The following is a 22643-nucleotide window of genomic DNA, read 5'->3' on the forward strand; positions in this document are numbered from 1 at the left end:
AGGAAGTTTACAATCCAATGAAGAAGGTGAGATAATATACAAATAAGTAATGCTGTAAGACACTGTAGGTCAAGTATCATGAAAGAGACACAAGATCCCATAGATGATTCAAAGGAGGACTGAAAACATCCAGTTCATAAAGAAGGATAAACTACATGAAGAAGCTGGAACTGGACACCTGGCAATGTCCTGGACTTAGATAGCTGTTTACTTAGAATGAAAGCATGGAGGCCATAGCTACAGCCAGAAATATAACTGAGAGAATAGTCCTTGAGGAATGAACAGTTCTTTGACAGAGATGGGAAAGGAGGTCATTATCCACAGAAAAGCCAAAATGAGCAAAGGTGAAGAAGACTGGGCATGCTCAAGAAAGAGCAAGACTTCTGACAGAACCAGCAGATGGGGCACATGATAGTGAAGCATGGGATGCATAAGAAAGATGTACAAATCTGTCTTTAAATGTTGGAATGAACATAACCTGTGTTTGATTTGTTCCATAATGAGAATCTATCACGGGGCTTTAATCAGTGAGCTGGAAGAAGACAAGAGGGAAATCAGGAAATCAGGCAGCAGCTTATTCTAAATGGTTTCATGAAGCATTTGAGATGTCTGACAGTAGGGACATATGTAATAAAAATAAGTCAGAACTAAGAAAAATGTAAAATATGACAGGTGAAGATAATGATGTGTTTGCGTGTGTGTAGTGAGAGAGGGATGGACACAGACACAACATCCTTAAAAGACTACACAAAAGCTTTAAAAACAAAAATTTTGATTCTCATCCTCCTGGAAGTCAAAGTAAAAAGAGACACAATCAATTACTGCTAAAGAGAAGACAACATACTTGTTCATCAGGGAATGCTAAACTTTGCCAGTATTTAGCATTAAAAGAACAACAATACTTAACAGATAATAATGTATTAAGAAAGGAAAAGGAATTGAGATGGTACAGTACAGAGTCAGAGGGACAAGTTTGTTAAAAGCTTTTTATATAAAAGACATACCTATATAAAAACTTTCAGGCCTCCCTGGTGGCACAATGGGTTAAGACCACAGCACAGACACTGCAGCATGAGTTTGATCCCCGGCACGAGCAACCCACATGGCACAGCAGACCTCTCCTGACTCGCCTGCTGCTCCCCTCAGCAGTGTATTTCATCAGTCTCCTGTTCTGTTCCCCGCTCTGTCTCTGGTGAATCCTCTCACCGTCCCCACCCCCCACATCTCTGGCCTGTACCCCAGCTCTTGTATGCATAAATAAATAAATATTAAAAAAAAAAAACTTTCATCTGTGTCTTTTTTTTTTTTTAAAGATTTATTTTATTTTTATACAAGAGCTGGGGTACAGGCCAGAGGGGCAGGAAGTTGAAAGGATTCACCAGAGGCAGAGCAGGGAGCAGAACATGCAGATGACAGAAATACACTGCTGAGGGGAGCAGCGGGCGTGACAGGAGAGGTCTGCTGTGCCATGTGGGATTCTCGCCGGCCTGCCGGGATGGAACCCACATGGCAGAGGCTGTGGACAGTTTCAAAGAGTGGCGCTCAACCCGCTGCGTCCACCAGGGAGGCCCTCATCTATGTCTTAATATAACAAATAGATTTAGAAAATTCAGTAGTTTAAAAATCTAGTAACTCACTTTTTAATAAGAGACCTGAGTCTTCTACAATAATCATTGACCTAATGTCTTCTAATCACATTTCTTAAAGAATGGAATATATGTTTTTAAAAAAAGTAAATATGATTATAATGAATGGAAAATAAATATACCAAGTAAACATGGGGCTACAGTTTCCTGGGTACTTACCAATTTTGTTACTATTTGAATGCATTAGTTCTGGATCCTCAGCTATCTGTTGTTTGAGTTTTTGAAGGTATTTTTCAGCCAAATATTTAAAAACTAGAATTAGAAAAAAGCAACCTTACTGGATCAGTATTATTTATGCACATAAAATCTGTTATTTCACATCACTTACAGCAATGCTTATATTTATTTAAAATATATAAAATTAAATTAGAATCAGAAATATACAATCTAGTTTAAAACTTCAACTTTTAAGAATTTATGTGTATTACCTGAGAATTATAAAGGTAATATTAATAAATATATAGTGGTATTTTATTAGTAAAGAAATGAGATAATACTTATAGCCCCTGAATTTTTAGTTTTATGTGCTTGAACACTGATCAACATTCAGTAACATTAAACTCAGTCCTAAAGTCTCCTTTAAGTGAAGAAGAAAAAAAACTGTCCAGAAGACACCTGAGCAACAATCGAATTGCAATGTATACAAGTACAATTCTGAACTAACAAAATTCCCTAATCTTATTTTCTTAAACTGGGAATTATTATAAGTAAATCATCATAACTACCTAATGGCATATCTACTACCACAGAACTCTAAAATTGTGATTTTGAAAGATATGCAAGAAAAACATAAGCATACACACATATGCATAGTTTTTAAGGATTAAAGAAACACAAAACCCTGTGAGTTTTTCTGTAGAGAATAACAAGTGATCAAAAACAGTAAGTAATTAAGGACTCTAACCTTGAAGAATCATCACTTTATATTTAATGATCGGTGATAAAGAGAAAATTCTGTTCTCATTACAAATAAAATTTTTAAAGATAATAGAAAAAGTGAAAGCAATATAAAACAAATTTCCTGTTCCTAAACTTTAAAAAACAAAACGCAGTTTACCTTCATTCACATTTAGATCTTCTTTCACTGACGTTCTGTAGAATCTTAGCTTTAACTTTTTTGCCAGTGCCTCAGCTTCCTCACTATTCATCAAATAAAAAGGAATAAGCTTATAAAAGTACTTCTGATAACTGGTTTTTACAAGTCACTTTTTTAAAAAATTGTAGTTATGTGTGACAATGAATGTTTACTTATTGTGGTAGTCAGCTGGCAATGTAAACATCATTCATTATATATACACCGAAAACTAATACAATGCTCTGTTGGTTATCTCAATTAAAAAGAATTAAAGATTATTAAATAAAAGAATGCAAAAATAAAATAAATAAAATCACTTTTAATTAATTTACTGAATATAATTTGGTAGGAGGGGGGTGTCAAATCTTCCAGATCAGTTGAAAACTATGTTCTCAGTGCTTAAGTGGGATATTTAGTTTCCACTACTCCCAGGTGATAACTACCAGCTATTATACACAGATACTTTTCTATAAAGTCACTAAAGTCTGGCCTTAAAATGACTAAATATTATTTTATATTATACTTTCATTTTCTCCCTCATGAGTTTACAAATATTTGAATCTAATTACATGCTGAAATCTTACAATGCATTTTACTTTTACTAACTATGAAACTATCCTGCAGCCAAAGCAGGGTCAGTATATTGATGACTGTGTCTATAAGATTAGGCTCCTAATTTTAGTGTTAATCAGAAGTACTGATTGTGGGGTCCTGATTTTAGTTTTATTAAGATTATAATAGAGATACTCCAAAATGGTTCCCAACAATCCCTGCTCTCCCCCTCCCTCCACCCTCCCGCCAACCTGGTCTTCACACCCATGTGTAGTCATGTGTAATCTCCTCCCATGCTGTAATAAAGACTGGTTTGTGTGATCACATTATACAGAAGTGATAGTATATGACTTTTAAGACTAGGTCATAAGAGACATTCTGCCCTGCTCTCTCTTAGATCACTTGCTGGGGGAAGCCAATTGCCATGTTTTGAAAACATTCAAGCAGTTCAGGTGGGAGAGACCCAAAGGGCAAAGCACTAAGGCCTCCTGCCAACAGCCAAGTGAGCCACCCTAGATGTAAATCCTCCAGCTCCAGTCAGACCTTTATGTGACTTCAGACCTAGATGATATCTTGACTGCAGCCGCAGGAAAGAGAAACTCCAAAGCAGAACTACCCTGCTAAGGCACACCCAAATTTCCAAGGCCATTGAAACTCTGAAATAATAAAATAGCTGTGGTTTTAAGCCACTAAGTTTTGGGTTGAAACAGATAACTCATGTAAGAACATATTTTTAAAATAAGGTAAAAATCAAGCAGACTTTTAAAGCTAGCAAAAAAAGATTAATATTGCAATGAACAAATACTTGTAGACAGAGAGTATCTGGATGTTAAACTGTGTTCACATATTTGAACTTAGTTTTGAATATACAAAACAATATAAATCTGAACATATTTATTTAAATTAATCGACACCAGATAGCTACTTACTCTGGATGTTAAAACATCTAAGGATGTTTTTCTTAACATCAGTATATCTAGATTTACTTAACATTAAAAATTGGATTTGTGATGCAAGGTCCTAAGACTAAAATTCTAAAAAAGCCTTCAAAATTTCTTCCTTTAATTTTATCTTATGGTTCAATGTGAATTTTTTAGCTAAAACTAATCACACAGAATATCTCCCAGAAATTTTAAGTATAGGCAGTATTTATGAAAACCTCTCCTAAATTTGTTAAATCCATGCAAAAGTTAAAATAGGCTTTAACTTTGTAGAATTACCACCACCCCTTCAAAAGTAGCCATCTTACTTCTTTATACAAGAATCATCCAAGAGATCAATCTTATTTTGTACAAGTACAGTTGGTATATCTCCAACTTCAGCTACTACTTTCTCTCTCCAACTGGAAATTGCTTCAAAAGATTCCCTGTCTGTGGTAGAAAATACAAGCACACAAGCCTGGGCTCCTGTAAGGTCACAAAATAAAAACGATATTTACATTAATGAAACAGTATTATGCAAGGTGAGGGCAACTTTTACTTTTGTTCAAAATAATTTTTATTTAATTGTTGCTCATTTTTGTAGCACTCAGTTTATTATTGAACATATAAACTCTATTTTTTAGTTCAAAGAACCAATTTTTATCAATAACAGTGGTTCTCAAACTGACAGGTACCAAGGTACCCTCAAAACTATGTACTTTTTCAGAACATCATGAAAAACTGACAAGATTTACATTGTTAGAGGTAGGGGGAATAGTAAACAAAACATGAATGACAGGCTTTTGTCAAGTTCTTCCTTTTAGTATTTGTCATTTTTTGCTGCTTCATTTCTTTTAGCACAAATTTAAGAAAAATGTGAGAAAAAGTATTTCTCATTTTATTTACTTTTTAGAAAATCTGTACAATTAATTTGAGTAGAATGCTAGAAATAAGGAACATAATTTGAGAATCAGTATAAGAATAAAATATACACTTTATTATATAACATGTATATACACATATATATATAAAATAGTGAGGAAAAGTTTAGTTTTTTATCCTGTTTTACTGTACAATTCCCACACTGTTCTTTTAGCTATCAATTGTCAGATTAGGTTGATAATATCTAAGCAACAGCCTTTTGGAAGAAGCTTTTTTACAAATGATCAACTATCAAATCAGGCAGCATGACAAAAGCAGTTGTGTACACAAATAGGGAAAATCAGCAAGAGAATTTCCTGGAATCAATGCATGTCTTCCAATAATTACTCCTTCCTTTCAGATCCCTCAGGTACAAAAGTTCTTACTCAGATTCCAGATATGCACACCTGGGCTACTTAAGACACTCTAAGGTCAAAAAGGCTAGCATGTCACCAAAGATAAGGTTGTAGAAAGCAAAAGAGTTCCAATGAAAAAAAAAAAGCAACAGGTTACTATTACTGCAAAAGCAAAAGCTTCACCTAGGAAAAATCTTCCCTACTCTTATACAGGTTTTAAACCTAATAATGAATTATACAAAATTCAGAGAGGGAGGAGACAGATACAGATATACATACACACACTGACCCCTGAGACTTTCTTGAAATTTCAGGAGATAAAATTGAAAAAATGACATTAATACATTGGTAAATAAATTGATAATTACTTGAATGCTAACATTTACTTAAACTACAAATAAAACACTATTTAATCATACTTTAAGAACCCATACTTTATTATAAAACTTTTTTTTTTTTTTACTTTTTAGCTTTAAACCTAAATTTTATATCAATTTAATTGTCATTTAAAATTGAGGGCCCAATAGGATATTTCCAGATATAGAAGATCTCAGACACTTAAAAAAACAGAAAAATAAAGATGGGGCAGGCAATAGGAATTAATTAGATTAAGAAAAGTGCAATGTTGTTTGAAAAGTTAAGGATCAAAGGATAAAAAAAAGTTTGTCCGCAACAACCACAAAATTATTTAGAATGGCTCTGAATGGGGAGACAAGGAATATGGGAATATGCTAAAGTGCTCCTCTGAAGAGAAAAGTGTAATTATGGTATGTGGAAGGAATCAAGGGAGATAAGCAAACATAAATATGTGTAAGAGACACCCTGTCCTCCCTGCACATGCCCCTTGGCCTCCCTACCTCTCATAGAGTCTATCTCATACATATGCAGGTGGCTCAGAATTTCTACCTCAGGGGTGTTCTGACATTTCAAAAGGACCCTAGCTTTAGCACACTCCCTAAGGGGAATTAATACTCTGGGGGGAAGTTTCAGCTTTTGGGAGGTGGGATAAATACCTCAACTTCACTTTGGTGGAATCATCCAGAAGCATGTCCAAATGGTTCCTCAGAGGGACTGATTACCCAGTTGCCTACAGTAATAACTAGCTCATTAATGTATCCTTTGTTAGTTTTTCTCCTTTCTTTTGCTAGTCTCTCACTTGCCCTTCCTGGGATTACCTTCCAAATAAATGACTCCCATTCAGTTGTGCCAAGAACTACATTGTGTGTTGGAGGAACGGGCAGACTAAAATTAAGTCAGTTTAAGGTGTCTTAAAGTAAAGACAATTACCATAAGAATAAAGACAACTGTGTATTAAACTGCGAGAGAAAAATAGACTTACCCAATGTAAAGAGGACAGAGGGGAAGGATAGCATAAAAAGAACTACAGAAAATATAAAAATCTGAAATTAGATGAAAGCATAAGTTATAACCTCCAGAAGGAATGATATACAAATCTCCAGAATAGGATGGTTCACTTGATAGTAAGACTTCAGATCTTTATTGCAACCACCTCATCTGATTTAAACTAAATATATTTAGTTTAAATAAAAATAAAGTGTGACCTACTTTTATTGTTATAGTAATTATGACCAACACTGGATGACTACTTGTTTTAATTTCCCCTAACTTAACATTACCATCTATCTATACAAATAAAATACTCTGTTGAATTGTGTGATTCACCATGGTTCTTCTATGTTTAGGGAAACTCTAATGACCAAAATGCTCTTTCTAATCTACATTTAAAAAATTTTAAAAGACAATCCTTATCACAAAATTTTGACTGAGTTACCAATAAAATAGATGACAAATACCAGATTCAAAAGCATGTGGGAAAAAAAGATCGTTTTTTGCAGAACTTATATAGAAAATGGATATAAATGTCATACAACTCTAGAACTCTAACACTTCAAGAACTTTTTATTGAGAAGATGGGAAAAGGAAGCTTTATAAAGAATTCTTTAGAGAAATTACTGTCTACCCCAAACCTTCTCTCTCTCTCAAGAAGGTAGAGTGGAATGGGAGCGGTACTATCCTCCATCTCAATCTAGAAGGAATGCGCTCAGCATGACCACTCAAAGAATTAGACATGTATTCCCAGCAACTGGCAGACACTCTGGACTGACGGTGCGCTGACTCAAGCTTGAGAAAGATGAGGTAGCTGGGAGCAAAAGTGAAAAAGCAAGAGCAAAAGACAACAAACAACCTTACATGGAAGTAACTGTGCTCCCACCAATAGTGGGGTCAAGAATGCACATGAATTTCTTATAGGTAAAGATACCACATCTAAAAAGAGCTAGCATGGAGTCATTTTAAATCATGTCCAAGGGAACTATTGAGCATGTGATGGGAGGCTGACGTTAAGGCAGATGAAGAAGAAATAAATTAATTCCACAGAGGTACAAAGCAACTTCCAGAAATCAAGTGCACACATGGCCAGAAAAAATATCACCAAGAATGGGAACCTTGGGCCCTTTGAAGAACCAGGACAGTTACCTAGAGAAAGAATGATATTTAAACAGCTACCATCCACAGGCCCCCAACATCAGACAACAATAGCACTGCCAAGTGCTCTGGTCTCTCAAGGCATTACCAGGAGAAAGATGAACCATCTCTATCAATCTAGGGGAGAAGGTGGGAGGAGTGAAGTGACCAATATTCTCCTCTCAGACCACAGCTGGTTGCCTACTGAAAGCCCCAAAGAGGATAAGAGATTTAATGTTAAGTTACACCTGTAGTTTTGATTAATACAGGACCAGCTATTCTAATTACCAAACTGAGATGATTATGTTTATGACCAGAAATAACTTGGAGGCAGTTGAGAAAAATTACTTGTGAGAGATCAGGAAAGACATGAACTGAAGGGAATTTTCATTTTGGGTCAAGAAAAGAAGTTTCCGCCTCATATTCCCTAATCAAATGTAAAGGGATGGTGACAGGCAAAAATGAAAGTTGCATTTTGATAACTTTATAAGTTGTGCCTATTCAGTCTACCAATTACTATAAATACTCTTAATTCAAAAATGGAGCTATATTGTTATCCTTCCTTGTTTTTCCTTTAACCTCCAGTTCTATGTAGATACCATCATCTTCAAGAAAGTTAATGTTTCTTATTTCTCTGCAGTAGTCATTTGGACTATCTTACATCTTTGCTATTTAATGGCAGCTAGTGTTTTTTATCCATACATTTTACAAAGACCTTTATTTTCCTACAATTTAATCTTCCTTCAATACTACCTACCCTAACAATCACACACTGGAAAATTTACCTCATCATTACAGATAACAGTAAACCTCCCACAAATGAGTCACTTCTAATAATTAATAAACTGTTGTACTTATCTACACATTAGGAATACAGAGATCCAAATAAACTATTGGTGTTAACTATTAGATCACCAATAGCAAAGGCTTATCCCTAATTACTGTACCATTCCAAAAAAGTTACTATTTCTGAGTACAATTCAGAAAATATTTCCCAAGACACATATTGTGTAGAGAGTAGTTCTGTTCTCAAATCACTGAAAGACCCTACAAGAAGACTTGTTCTTAGTGTGACCAAAGACCACAACATCAGTGTGACCTGGGAACTTGTAGAAATGCACAATCTCAGAGCCACCCAGAGATCTACTGAATTAGAGTCTGCATTTTAACAACCTCCCCATTGAATTCATTTGACCATTAAAGATTAAGAAACACTGTTCTAGGGCCTCCCCGGTGGCGCAGCGGTTGAGCGCTGGGTTGCAAAGTTGCCCGTAGCCTCTGCAGCGCCGGTTCGATCCCTGGCTGTTCCCCGGCCACTGGAGGAGGGTCCCACATGGCGCGCAGACCTCTCCTGCCGCCCGCTGCTCCCCTCAGCAGTGTACTTCGGTCCTTCTGCCTGCTCTGCTCCCCGCTCTGGTTCTGGTGAATTCTCTCACCCTCCTGCACTTCTGACTATACCCAGTGCTTGTATAAATAAATAAATAAATAAATAAAAATAAATCTTAAAAAAAAAAAAGAAACACTGTTCTAGAGAACATAGTATAAAATTTCACAAAGGCAAAAGTCAATCACAAACAGGCGTTATCCACTATTATAGCTATTACTCTGGATTTAAAATAATTGTCCTTTCTTCTTGAGACACAATAAAATCTAAAGTATACAACATTATTCAATGAATCAACCTGTCAGATTCTATGATCATATAATTTCAAAGCAAATCTGACTGTATTGCAGAGCCTAATTCTGTCCTTCCTTATTTCTTATTTTTTAACTGTAACTTATAAATGGCTTCTCTTCCAGAGCTATCTTCCATTTCTTTGTGAAAATACTTTTAAAAAAGGAGGTTTCCTTTATTTATGTATATAATCTCAGATAATAGGTCTCAAGTCTAACCACATTTCCATATATTACTAGTCAGAAGCATTTGTTTTCCTTAGGACCAAATCACAGTAAAAAACTATAATGAAAATCAATTTTTACATTGTATGTAACTTTCTGTATGAAGTATGGTTTTTACTGCCTAGGGTGAACTTTGAAGAGTTTATGAGGAATTATTTAGGATCCCCACAGGCTTCTTAATAAGATCTGTACTGTGTTCTAACTTATTTACAAGAAGGTCATGTTTCAGCATGTCTTACTATACAATCAAGCCAGCATTCCAAAAACATAAATAATGCCTTTTTACCATGGCTTTTTGTATAACAGGCCTTTCAACTGAATTGTTTTTTTTAAAATACATGTTTGCTTTTATGAATCTTAAATAGTAATTTCTAGGACATAGATCTTTAAGTCATACTTTCATAAGGCAGTTTTTCTATCATTAATCCTAATGTCCTCTTCTTAGTCCTGTTTTTATTTAATTACATCATCTGAATCTAGAAGCTAGTAGTCTATTACCGATCTATTACTTGGTAGTCTACTGGTAGCTGGCAACCAGTTTCCTTTCCTCCCTGAGAACAGGTCTCCTCCATTAAAAGAGCAAATATGGTCTAAGCAGGCTAAACCTACCCTCTACTGGGGGGAGGGGGAACCTACTTTTGCCAATCCAATTAGGATAATCACATTCCTCAGGCTGCTTACTGCAATCTGGTCAAGGGCAGTCTAATCAGATGAAAGCGCAAGACTTTTGACCCACTGTTGTGGGAAGTAACCTCTCTCCTTAAGGTTGTAGACTAAACCTGTGCTTTCCAATACTGATGGAAGCAATCCTGCAACCCAGGGGAAAGTCAGTACAAGGAGGAACCCTATAGAGGAAGGGAGGCAGGCCAGGGAAACAATGAGGTTACAGTCAGAACAAACCACAAGTGAAATCTGCTACTTCTTGACTTTTCTACTAAACAAATCAATAAGCCTTTGTAGTTTTTAAGTCAGTTTGAAACTGCCTTTCTCAGGCCTCCCCTGGTGGTGCAGCGGTTGAGCACTGGGATCCCACATGTCGTGACAGACCTCTCCTGCTGTGCCCACTGCTCCCCTCAGCAGTGTATTTCATTAGTCTGCCTGTTCTGTTTCCTGTTCTGGCTTTGGTGAATTCTCTCACACTCCCGCGCTTCCTACTGTACCCAGTGCTTGTATAAATAAATTAATTAATTTTAAAAAAAAAGAAAAAAAAAGAAAAAAAAAAGAAATTGCCTTTCTCTTGTCACAACCAAAATTATTCTGATGGAACATCAAAGGAAAGCATAAAAGAGTGTTCACTATGCCACTTCTCAAATTTATGTATAATTGTCACTGTTCCTTAATTCAAACTGTGTTGTGGTAAATGTTTATTCTTACAACTTAGGAAAAGCTGGAACTTAAAACAGTCTCAGTATCTCACCCTCTTTGCCATTTTAATGTAGCTCATCAAAAACGTTAACATTTTAAGATAACAGTAAACCACCCACAAATGAAATGCAACATTTTAAGATAACTTTTTAACAGTTTTATATTAAATGCCTAAGATCACTAAAGTTAAATGTTAAATATAGGGGAATCAAAACTGTTTAATGTCTTTTAGTCCAAATGAACAAAGTAAAAACAAAATTAAACATCATCCACAGTAAATTAAGATGCAAATACTTATAATTATGGAATCTCTTTTTAGTATTTGGCAAAGAACATATTCTGTAAACCTACTTAAGAGAAACAGAATTATCTGTAGATACCTGAGAAGTACAAAAAGGTTACATAGCCATATTGTAAAATTTAAAAAATGTTTGCCCTACCCATCTTATGGCAAAGAAAGTAATACCTGAAAAGAAAATTTTTTAGCTACCTGGTCTTATTTACTTATTTAAATCAGGGATCCAAATGATCTACCTCACTAAATGGTTCCAACATTTTCTGTTTAATTATATATAAATCAAATCATTTTTGATATTTTACTACTAGTTCATCTTTTTTAAGTTAAACTTTATTTGTGATGATTACAGACACATAAATTTTGCCTTTTTAAATTACTGGACATAGTGGTAAATACATTCTCCAACAATAGTCATAGAGGTTAAAAAGAAATACTACCATATCAAACTGTCAAAAGCTTAGAAAATAACCCAACCCACTTTTGTTCCTCACAAGAGAACATGTGTTTCATGCTGAGAACTTAGGGGGCAAAGCTAGGTACATAAAAAGAAAATAATGAAAGTCTCATGTAATCTTACTATTGATACTTTTTGGTGTTTCCACGTAGGTTTCATTTTTTTTTGAGGGGGCAGGGGAATGGGAGCAGGAACTGTGGTGGTAATAATTAACCCCATAAATAAAAAGAATAAAAATACCCTTTACTCAAGAATAACTGTACATTTAGGACTTGTTAATAAAGTGTCAATGCTGATGAAATTCATAATCTGATAAAGTATAATCTATTCTATAAAGAACTTTGAATAGAAGGAATATAATTCCCACCTCACACCATGATACAGGTGCTTAAAATCCAAATTAGCAGTCTTAGAAAAGGATCAAAGCTATTATGTAAGGGAAGACTTTAAGAACACAGTTAATAGAACAAGCAGTAAGTAGTGGTGGCATTACTAAGTGACATAAGTGAGAGGTATACTCTCTTAATTTCTCCAGGAACCAAAATATTTTCTTAAGCAGGCACTGGAAATCAAATTTCCTTGATACCAATTTAAAAAAGCAACATCTATGGTAGTCTTAATGTTAATGTGTGATTATATAGGAAAATGCTGATGGAAACTTTAAGTTCCATTCAAAAGCTAAGTTTTTCTTAAGAATGTTAATGCCACACTTTAGAGTCTTAAGTCCTATATTTGTGATTCCTTCGTTTCACGTGTATGTCACAGTTCTCGGAACTCCTATAGCACTGAAAAGGCAATTTCATGTATCATAACAAAATATTGCCTTTATGCAAATCATTGCTTTTTTATATGTTAGAATTTCTACTTTCAACTATATAATCATTTCCTTGGGGTAAGAAGGCATTTAACATTTTCTGGGAAGGCCTATAGGAGTCATATGATTTTAAGGCAGACTCAAACAAACTGTCTATAGCACAAAGTATTATTTATTGCTCAACAAAATCTTTAGAATATTAAATTAATTGAACAAAGAGACCATTAGACTGAGGTGGCTCTAGTGCCTAGGTAAGCAAATCAAAATTTAAGACTTTAAATACCTCATGGAGAGGACCATCATGTATATAGTTCTAATAAAGTTCAACTTCCATATAAAAACAAAAAAAATAAATACCTCATGGATAGGAAAGTCAAACCCAAGGACAATCAGTTTCAAGTAGCCAGCCAGCTCTTAAGCTATACCCATCATTAATATCCCATATTGCATCTGTTTTTTCCTCTATAAAATTTTCCCCCCAGCTTCTAAGTCTTCTGGGTTGGTGCTGCCTGACTGGAATCAATTCATGCTCAAATAAATTCCTAAAATGTTAATATGCCTCAGCTTATCTTTTCACAAGAACAGTAACCTGGAGGTTAAAAAAATACTTTGATATTAATTTAAGCATTCTTAAAGGAAATCCTTCTATGGGAAACACAGAAAGCAAAACTTGTTTAGCCAAAAAATTCACCCAAATAAAAAAGTCCCACAATTTACCTCGATAGTAGGCCTTTGTTATTGCATCAAATTCCTCTTGACCTGCTGTATCCCATAACATTAGTCTGACATCTTCATCATTAACTCTGAAACAAGAGATGAATTTATTTCATATGTAAAGGAAATGTCTTTAGTAATACAGTTTGGGGTTCATTTTTTTTTTTCAAATCTGAAGGTATTAAAACTACATTGTTGGTTTCACTCTGCAAAGTCAATATTTTCAAATGTTGTTACCATTATCAATAATGAAAGTAAAAAATAAAAGACATTCCCTCCAAATGACAACTTTACTCATGGTTTAGATTTACTCATCATTCTTTTCCATCAACAAAACTCATAGTCAGTGGTGCTTCTAAGACTAGGAGAATTGGCAAAGGGGAATTCTCTTTGGTCAGTGCTTACTCTCCTTTCTCTACATGATTCTGGAGTACAAGAAACAGGATAAGTAAGAAAAGGAGCAACTTACCTGCTTGGCTGACCTGTAACTCAGAATTATACTCTATTTTTTGCATACAGTCCATTCTCTTTTAGTAGTTATGCTCTACAAAATCACTGCAAACACTGACTTAACAAATACTGAACTTTTGCTCCTAGAGGAAATACAGGGTTAGTTCCCACAAGCTCTTGGTTACATTTTTGGTTTTTGTGTGGCTCTTTTTAAACATGCCTTGTTTAATATATATTGTTAATTTATTAACAGTAAACTCACAGCCAAAAGCACTATAATTCATGCCTGAAAGGAGCTTTTACTTAACTCACATAGTTTTCTCTTTAAGGCACATCAGTTTTCTTGTACTTAGGATCACTAGGAAGTACTTCAGCGCTATCTTGAGGGCCATTTTCAACAGCAAAATCACCAACAAAAAGCACAAAAATAGAACACAAAAAGGACACTTATTTATAAAATGAGAGATGCAACAAGAAGGAAGAAGGCTGGCTTGTTCCACCTCAGCAGAGAATAAACTTGTAGGGCAACTCTAATTTTTGCTGCTCTCTGTGTGTGTCCAAAGAGTGACAACCTCAATACTGAGAATACTGATTCTGGAGTTACACATAAATGTTATCCAAGTTCAGTGAATTTGCAACCATGGAAACTACTAATAATGAGAATCAACTGTATACTTGAAATACAAATATGGAATGTATGAGTAATAACAATATTACTTAAAATACCTACTTGGTTCAGATAACAAGTATAAAATATAAAATATTATCAAGACTTAAAATGAATCCTCTTAAAACATGTCATAAGAAAGGAAACAACCACAGAAGTATTTTTTTTTTTAAAGTAAGGTAACAATATAAGTTAGAAATTCAACAATCTGTAAAATAACACATTATAATGTCTGGGTTAATTAAGTCAGATTTGTTTATTGTTAGTTCTGTAATACACTTTAATTTGTCTTGTATAATTTAAAATAGCCCTAAGAGTTCTTAGGACTTATGACAAAAACTTAGTGTGTCACTTTGATGTGTTTAGAAATCCAGCTGGATTTCCTGACATGATTTCTTTTTCATGAGTATTTAATCCTCCTAAATCTGCTTTCTCTTATTTCTTTAAATAAAAAAAAATGATTAATTCTCAAACTTCTATATAGTCTTGCTCAGTCTAAAAAAAAACTGAAACATTCTAAACAAAAGCATACCGTCATATAAATGATAAAAACTTCTGAGAGACAGGTAACTTTCCTTCCAAATAAAACAGTGGGCAAGAATCTCATTAGAGTCAAACATTCGTTTGTGTTTTAGAAGTACCCAAGGTGCCACCAATCAATACAAACAATAGAAAGTGAGGAAGGAAGAGTAAGATAAAAAGAAAAATCTGAGAGGAAGAAAAGAGATGAAATGAGGCACAAAGAGAGGGATAAAGATACATGTACAAAAGAGTGATTGAAAACCACCACCAACCATCTCAGGAGCCATGGTCACTAGATGCCTAACCTTGTGTAGCACTATAATTAGCTACTATTTTTCCAATGGAAGTCTTCGACACAGTTCACAAGTTAAAACTGAGAAGATAAAATGATCAAGTACATACTGGATTTGTCGCTCCAAAAAATCAACTCCAATGGTTTTCTTATAGTCTTTTGTAAAAATGCCTTTGCAGTATCGCTGAATCATACTTGATTTTCCAACTGCTCCATTCCCTACAACCACCATCTTGATGGCCACTTCCATATCTTCCTCCAACATTTTTAGAGCTGAGATTTCTGCACCAACTTTAATTCCAGATGATCAGATCGTCTCTCTCAAATCTGCAGTTTAAAATGAAAGTATTTCTTTATGACAAAAAAAACTGGACAAAATTTTTAAGAGTATAATTATCACAAAATAATTATTCTGCATTACAAGAATTTATTTTACAGAGGCCACCTCCTGACCCCGTTTAGATAACGTAAATTCTTTGAAAGGAGGGACAAACTTCATTCATTTTTGAATTCTTATACAACCACAAAAAATCCTAGATTATATAGTACTTCTTTCCATAAAGAATAAAGACTACGGGTTACAGGTACTAAAATCTGATTTAAAGTCACCGTTTACTAATTCTGTGTTTTCAGTGAAGTTACTGCTTCACAATTCTTCAAGTTTCAGTTTCTCATAGGATTGTTGATTAATAAATAAATACATAAAGCACTTGGCATAAAGAAAAAATTAAGTATTTAAAAAATGGTAGTTTTATTCAACATAACAAATCCTCCATAGTTACCACCAAATGGGCAATACACACAAAATCTAAGGAAACTGACTTTCCACCTCACAGGTTAAGAAGTAATGTCTCTTGAAAGGCACTCCAAAGATTATAATATTTGTTTAATAATGTACAGATGTGCCAGCACTGGGCTCTTGGCTACAGTGCTTTGCTGCTCAGGTTATAATGAATCCTCTATAAATAACCTTATACCAAGCGTTCTTCTTTCTTTAACTTCAGACTTGTTATAGCTTTTCATGTAATGAAGGTAAGAGAATATGTACCTTACATTTTAGACTGCGAATAGAAAGTCACCTCCTTCATATTTCTTCTTAAAATCACTAGTTATGTTCTCATCTAGTTAGTTATATTCTGCTACCACAACTGAAATCCCTCTATTAGATGGATTAAATAAAAACAAACAATTAAAATGTGCTATTCTTGTCCCTAATTCCTTTCTTTGTCCTTAATTAAGTCTCACTATTTCTCCCTACTGCTTCACACACTTGCATGATCATAAGAATAATCCAGGAGCACTTTTTAAAGTGTAGGTTTCGCATGTCCACTTAAGACATTAATTGAATGTTTTTCAAAAACAACCAGCCTGGAATATCATAATTAACAAAAGAACATGGTAAGAACAAAAATATGGGTAGTCAATTTCCCTTCTCTTCTGGTCTTCTAAAAATGTTTCACAGTTGAAACAAAAATTATAACATTGTCCAATGTGGTTTTCAATATTTGTAAAGAAGATATATAAGGGAAGTGATTATAAGTGGGAGAGGATAATTATATGTGGGATATAAAGGGAAGTAAGGTTTCTATACTTCACTTGAGCTGGTTGGCACCAATGTTGGCACCAATAGGCTTATAAATTGCATACATATATATTTAGTTATAACAGAGCAACCACTAAAGAAATTACATATAGAGATGTGCGGAAAAACACTATAGATAAAACAAAATGAAATTCCAAAAGCAATAAATCTATCAAATCTAATCAACATTTATAGAACTGGCCATACAACAGCAGAATATACATCTCTTCAAGGAGTCATTGATCCTATACCAAAATAGAACATATTCCAGACAATTAAAAAAAAAAAACAAAAAAACAACCAACTCTCAACAAAGTTAAAATAATGGGACCACAGTGCAACAACTAGAAATCAGTAACAAAAAATTGACAGGAAAATCCCCAAAACATTTTAAAACTAAAAACACACATTTCTCTAAACAATCCATGGGCCAAAAAAGTTCAAGAGAAATTTCTTTCAATTATCAAATTGAATGAAAATGAGTATTAAAGTTGATGGGACAAGCTAATGAGAGGGAAAATTTACAGCACTAAATACTCACCTTAAAATGAACGAAAGTCTCAAATCAATAATCTAAGTTGCTCAAGAAACTAGATGAAGAGCAAAATAACCTCAAAGCAAACAAAAGTAAATAATAAAAATAAAAGCAGAAATCAATGAAACTGAAAATAGAGAAGATAAAGAAACAGAAAGCTAATGTTTTGAAAAAAATCAATAAAATTGACAGAGGAAAAAAAGAAGACAGAAAATTACCACTAAGAAATGAAATAGGGGTATCACTAGAGACTCTGCAGACCCAAAAATAAAAACAACAATTCCACACACATATATTTGGGAATTTAAATGAAGGGGCTAATTCCTTAAAGTATAAACAATCACAACTCATCCAATTTGAGATAATTTAAATAGGCCTTTAACTATTAAGGAAATTGAATTTATAACTTAAAAATCCAAAAAGAAATCTCTAGGCTCATGTGGTTTTACTGGACAGTTCTACCAAACAATTCTTCCAAAATCATTTTCAAGGATTAACACCAATGATACATAATCTCTTCTAGAATATATAAAAGGAGGAAACACCCTGCAACTTTTATTTTATAAAACTAGCATTATCTTGATACCAAAACCACATATAGTACAAAAAAGAAAAGTGGACAAAGTATCCCCTCATGCAAAAATCCTCAACAAAATATTAGTAAATCTAGTCCAGCAATATATTAAAATAAACAATCAAGTGGGCTTTATTCTGGGAATGGAAGGCAGGTTCAATATTCAAAAATCAGTCAACATGGGCCTCCCTGGTGGCGCAGTGGTTGAGCCCTGGGCTGTGAAGCTACCCGCAGCCTCTGCAGCACCGGTTCGGTTCGTTCCCCGGCTGCCGGTGAGGGTCCCACATGGCGCGCTCTCCTGCCGCCCGCTGCTCCCATCAGCAGTGTATTTCGTAGGTCTATCTGTTCTGCTCCCTGCTCTGGCTCTGGTGAATTCTCTCACCCTCCCGCACTTCTGACTGTACCCAATGCTTGTATAAATAAATAAATAAATCTTATTAAAAAAAAGGCATAAAAAAATCAGTAAACATAATCAGAGAAAAAGTACATTATCACATCAATTGATACAGAGGAAATATTTGGCAAAATTTAAAATATATTTGTGAGAAAACACGCAGCAAACTAGATAAAGAAAAGGATATCTGCAACCTAATAAAGGGTTTCTATTAAAAAACCCTATCATTAACATTATCCTTAATCTGAAGAATGATTGCTTTTCCCCCTAAAATGGAGAACAAGGTAAAGCTGTCCCTTTCACTACACCTATTCATTACATACAAAGTCCTTGCCAAAGTAACAGGCAACAAAAATAAATAAAATGCTTATAAATTAGCAGAAAAAGAAAAAAAAAAACACCTCTATTTACAGATGGCATGATTGTACATATAGGAAATTCCGAGGGATAATTTTTAAAAAATTTCCTGGAGCCAGTAAGTTTAGCAAGTTCATAAGATACTTGTTGTGTAGCACACAACACTTGATAGTATTATTATATAGTAACAATGGACAATTTGAGACCAATACATTTTCAATTAACATTTACAATAGTTTCCAAAATTTTAAATACTTTGGCATAAGTCTAACAAAATACATACAACATTTGTATACTGAAAAATATAAAATGTTAATGAAATAAAGACCAAAGTGGATGGACATATCACGTTCATGACTGGGAGACTCAACAAAGTAAAAATAGCAATTCTTCTCAAATTGATCTATGTTTTAATGCCAATTCCAAAGTATAGGCAGGATATTCTTTAGAAACAAGCTGATTGTAAGTAATATATAGAAAGGAAAAGCCTTTTTCAAAAAGCAATATTAAAAAAGAATGAAAATGGAGGAAATCACACTATCCAACATTAAGACACCATGAAACTACATTAATCAAGAAAGTGTGACTGGCTAAGAGAAAGATACATAAATCAATGGGACAGCACAGAAGGCCCAAAAATAGACCCACGCAAATACAGCCAATTGATTTTTGACAAAGGTGCAAAAACAGTTCAGTGGGCTAAAGAGAGTATTTTCCACAAGTGGTGATGAAACAACTGGACTTTCATATACAAAAAAAAGAGTTGCTTTTCACCTAAACTTGCACCTGATACAAATAATTTAAAATGGATCATAGATCTAAATGGCAAATTAAAATTTTTAGAAGAAAACATTTATTCTCAACCTGACATTAGGAAATGTTCTTAAAGATGATCCATAAAAGACTCATAAAAGAAAGATATGATAAATTAAGACTTTGTCGAAATTAAAAACGGTTGCTCCCAGAAAGACAGTGCTAAAAGAACAGAGACAAGCCACATTGTGAGAAAATATTTGCATGACACCTACCTATCCCACACTTGTATACACAACACATAAAGAACCTTCAAAACTCCAAATTGAAAAAAACAAACAATCCAACTTTAAAATGGGCAAAAGTCCTGGCCAGATACTTCAAAGATTATGCCAAATAAACATAAAAACGTACTCACTTAGCCATTAGCTAAAGGCACATTAAAGCTACAATAAAATACCACTACATACCTATCAGAATGGTTATATTAAAAAATACGAGATACCAAGTGCTAGAGAGGATGTGGAACAACTGGTACTTTCACAGGTTGCTTGTGAGAAATGCAAAAAAGATACAGCCAATCTGGAAAACAAAGTGACAGTTTCTTATAAATTAAACATTTCCTGTATCCACACAATCCCACTAGTAGCAATACCCTAAGAAACGAAAACTTAGGTTCACAGCGCTATTCAGCTACCAAAAAAGGAAACAATACAAATGTTTTTTGAATGGATGGATGGATAAACAAACTGAGGCACATTATCTAATGAACTACTCAGCAATTAAAAAAAAAAAAAACATACATGCAACAACTTGGAGGAATCTCAAAGACACTGTGCTGACTGAAAGAAGTCAGCATCAAAGGTTACATGATTCCATTTATATGACATACTGAAAAATATCAACAATTGCCCGGAGTTAGGGAAAGGAAGGGTAAGTTTATAAAAGGATAGCATAAATTTTGGATCAGTTCTCTATCCCATCATGTGGCAACACGGATCTAAAATTCATAGAAATCCACATTCCCCCCCCCAAAAAAAGTAAATTCCACCATAATTTTAAAAATAGTAAAATTTAAAGAAAAAAGTATAATGAGATGAACACGCTTGTGATTATCAGCCACTATTACTCTATCAAATTAAATCACTATGTCAAAAGAATTCAGTTCTTAGAAAATAAGCATAATTTGAGCACACTATTACAAAATTGTGACAGTAATGCTTTCCATAAACACACTTTCCCTCGAATTAATTTCATAGATTTTGACAAGCAACAGAGTCTAGTAAATCCGCAAAGGAAATGATGACCTAACTCCCTGATCAAAAAATCGTTGTTTTTCCTAACAGCCTGTCCATAACTACAGGTATTATTGATAAAAACGCAGACTGAACGATGCCACCCACAAGATGTTAAGAGCCACCCAGGACCAGAGCAGGACGGAGCCCTTTCCAGGCTCCACAGCTGCTTGGCGGTGAAGTTCCTATTCTGTCACACACCCTCCAGCTCTGCTGCCTGAGCGCTGAGGAGGGCTCCTCGGGTCTCCCGAGGAAAGGAATTCCGTGGCAGCCAGTGTCAACGAAACTGCAGTCTGGCTCATTCATATTCCAGCCGCCTCAGAGCGCAAGTCCAGGGACGGGTGGGGCTGGAGGTGAGGAGAGGGTCGGACATCAGGGGGTACGGGCGTGGGGGTCTCCAAGCCAGAGGCGAGCTTGGGACTCTCCCCCCCCCTTAACGCCCCCGCTAGTGTCTCCCACCGCCCGAGCAGCCCCTTCCCTCCGGGGGTGCTGGGGGGGGCGCAAGGAGCCGAGCGGCCGGCCGGGCGGGAGCAGCGGCAGCGGCAGCAGCGCCCCGACCTACTTCCAGCGCGCCGCTCCCGCCCACAGGGCAGCTCCACGGACCCACACCCAGGGAGCCGCGCCGCCGGGGGCTGCGGGGAGGGGGCGCCGGGCGGGGCAGCCGCCCCCCTCCCGCGATCGGAACTTGGGCTCCGCGCTCCGGGGCGCGGGAGGGGCGCCCGGCGGCCCGAGCCGGGAGAAGGGAAGCCGGGCCTGGAGGCCCCAGCCCCCGACCCCTCCCCAGCCTCGGGAGAGAGCGCATCCCGGGACGCGGAGCACGGGCGGGTCCTCCCCCGGGGGAGCGGAGGCGCCCTCAGCGCCCTCAGAGCCCTCAGCGCCCTCAGCGCGGCGAGGGGGAGCGAGCGCGGCCCCGCACCCCGGCGCGCCCGCCGCTACTCACCTTCCCCCGCCCGCGCCGACCCGCCGCCCGGCGGACCCGCTCGTCCTGGTCGCGGCGCAACCGCTGCCGCCGCCGCCTCCCGGCGCGCCCGCTCGCCCGGTGGGACCGCCCGGCTGGATCGCGCCCTCTTTTGCTCTGTTAAGAATGACTACGATTTTTTAACGAACTTTATTGGCAGTCAGGGCTGAGAACAAGCGGCTCAGCAGCCGCTCCGCCGGGGGTGGCGGGGCGCGGGAGACGCGACGCCCCTCAGCTGTGGACCCGCCGCGCTGCGGCGCATGCGCCGGCCGCGGCCTGGCTGCGCATGCGCCGCGCGGCCCGGCTCCCCCGCCCCGCGGCTCCCGGGTCTGGCCCGGCGCGGAGAGGGCGGCTGCTCTGCCTTCGCGGGGCCGCGGGGGAGCCCCGTGCGCGGTGGGGAGGCTGGAAAGATAAACTGACCGGAGAAAGTCCGCTGAAGTTTCGCCTAAACAGGGATTAGACTTCCAGAGAATTCAAAGGACCCCCCCCCCTCAACCCCCCGCGCCGGACTGGGTGACACCCGTCTGCTGAGTGAGCAAAAATGTCGAGCAAAGTCGACTCACAGCCCACTGTGGGCAAAGTAGAAGCCTCAGATGGTTAATAATTCAGAGGGCCAAACTAGAAACTAAAGGGTTCTCAATGAAAGCAATAAAAGGGTTCCTTCGGTTGTTTTTAAATTTCAAATAGAATAGAGGAAAAAAGATGGAAAATATCGAGTTAGTGAGGATGCGGAGTAACTGTATTCTACTTTGCTGCTGGAACATCA

At 36.6% G+C, this 22643-nt stretch overlaps 1 protein-coding gene across 2 annotated transcripts in view; it reads right to left on the minus strand.

The window, feature by feature from the left end:
- The window catches only part of RAB23 (RAB23, member RAS oncogene family), a 26289-nt gene extending 4372 nt beyond the window's left edge, over positions 1 to 21917 (minus strand). The window contains exons 1-6 of one of the 2 annotated variants that reach the window (XM_037519911.2): positions 21860 to 21917; positions 15540 to 15756; positions 13502 to 13587; positions 4523 to 4679; positions 2704 to 2786; positions 1806 to 1898 (exon numbers count right to left, since the gene is read on the minus strand). In XM_037519911.2, coding sequence (XP_037375808.1) covers positions 1806 to 1898; positions 2704 to 2786; positions 4523 to 4679; positions 13502 to 13587; positions 15540 to 15694 — 574 coding nt within the window. In that variant the 5' untranslated portion in view covers positions 15695 to 15756; positions 21860 to 21917. Of the gene's footprint in view, positions 1 to 1805; positions 1899 to 2703; positions 2787 to 4522; positions 4680 to 13501; positions 13588 to 15539; positions 15757 to 20094; positions 20134 to 21859 lie in introns of those variants that run through there. The other variant, XM_054698900.1, reaches the window with a different exon arrangement.
- Positions 21918 to 22643: the final 726 nt, after the last annotated feature.

The sequence above is a fragment of the Talpa occidentalis genome, unplaced genomic scaffold (assembly GCF_014898055.3).
Source record: "Talpa occidentalis isolate TD23 unplaced genomic scaffold, MPIMG_talOcc4v2.1 talOcc4.2, whole genome shotgun sequence".
Lineage (NCBI taxonomy): Eukaryota > Metazoa > Chordata > Mammalia > Eulipotyphla > Talpidae > Talpa > Talpa occidentalis.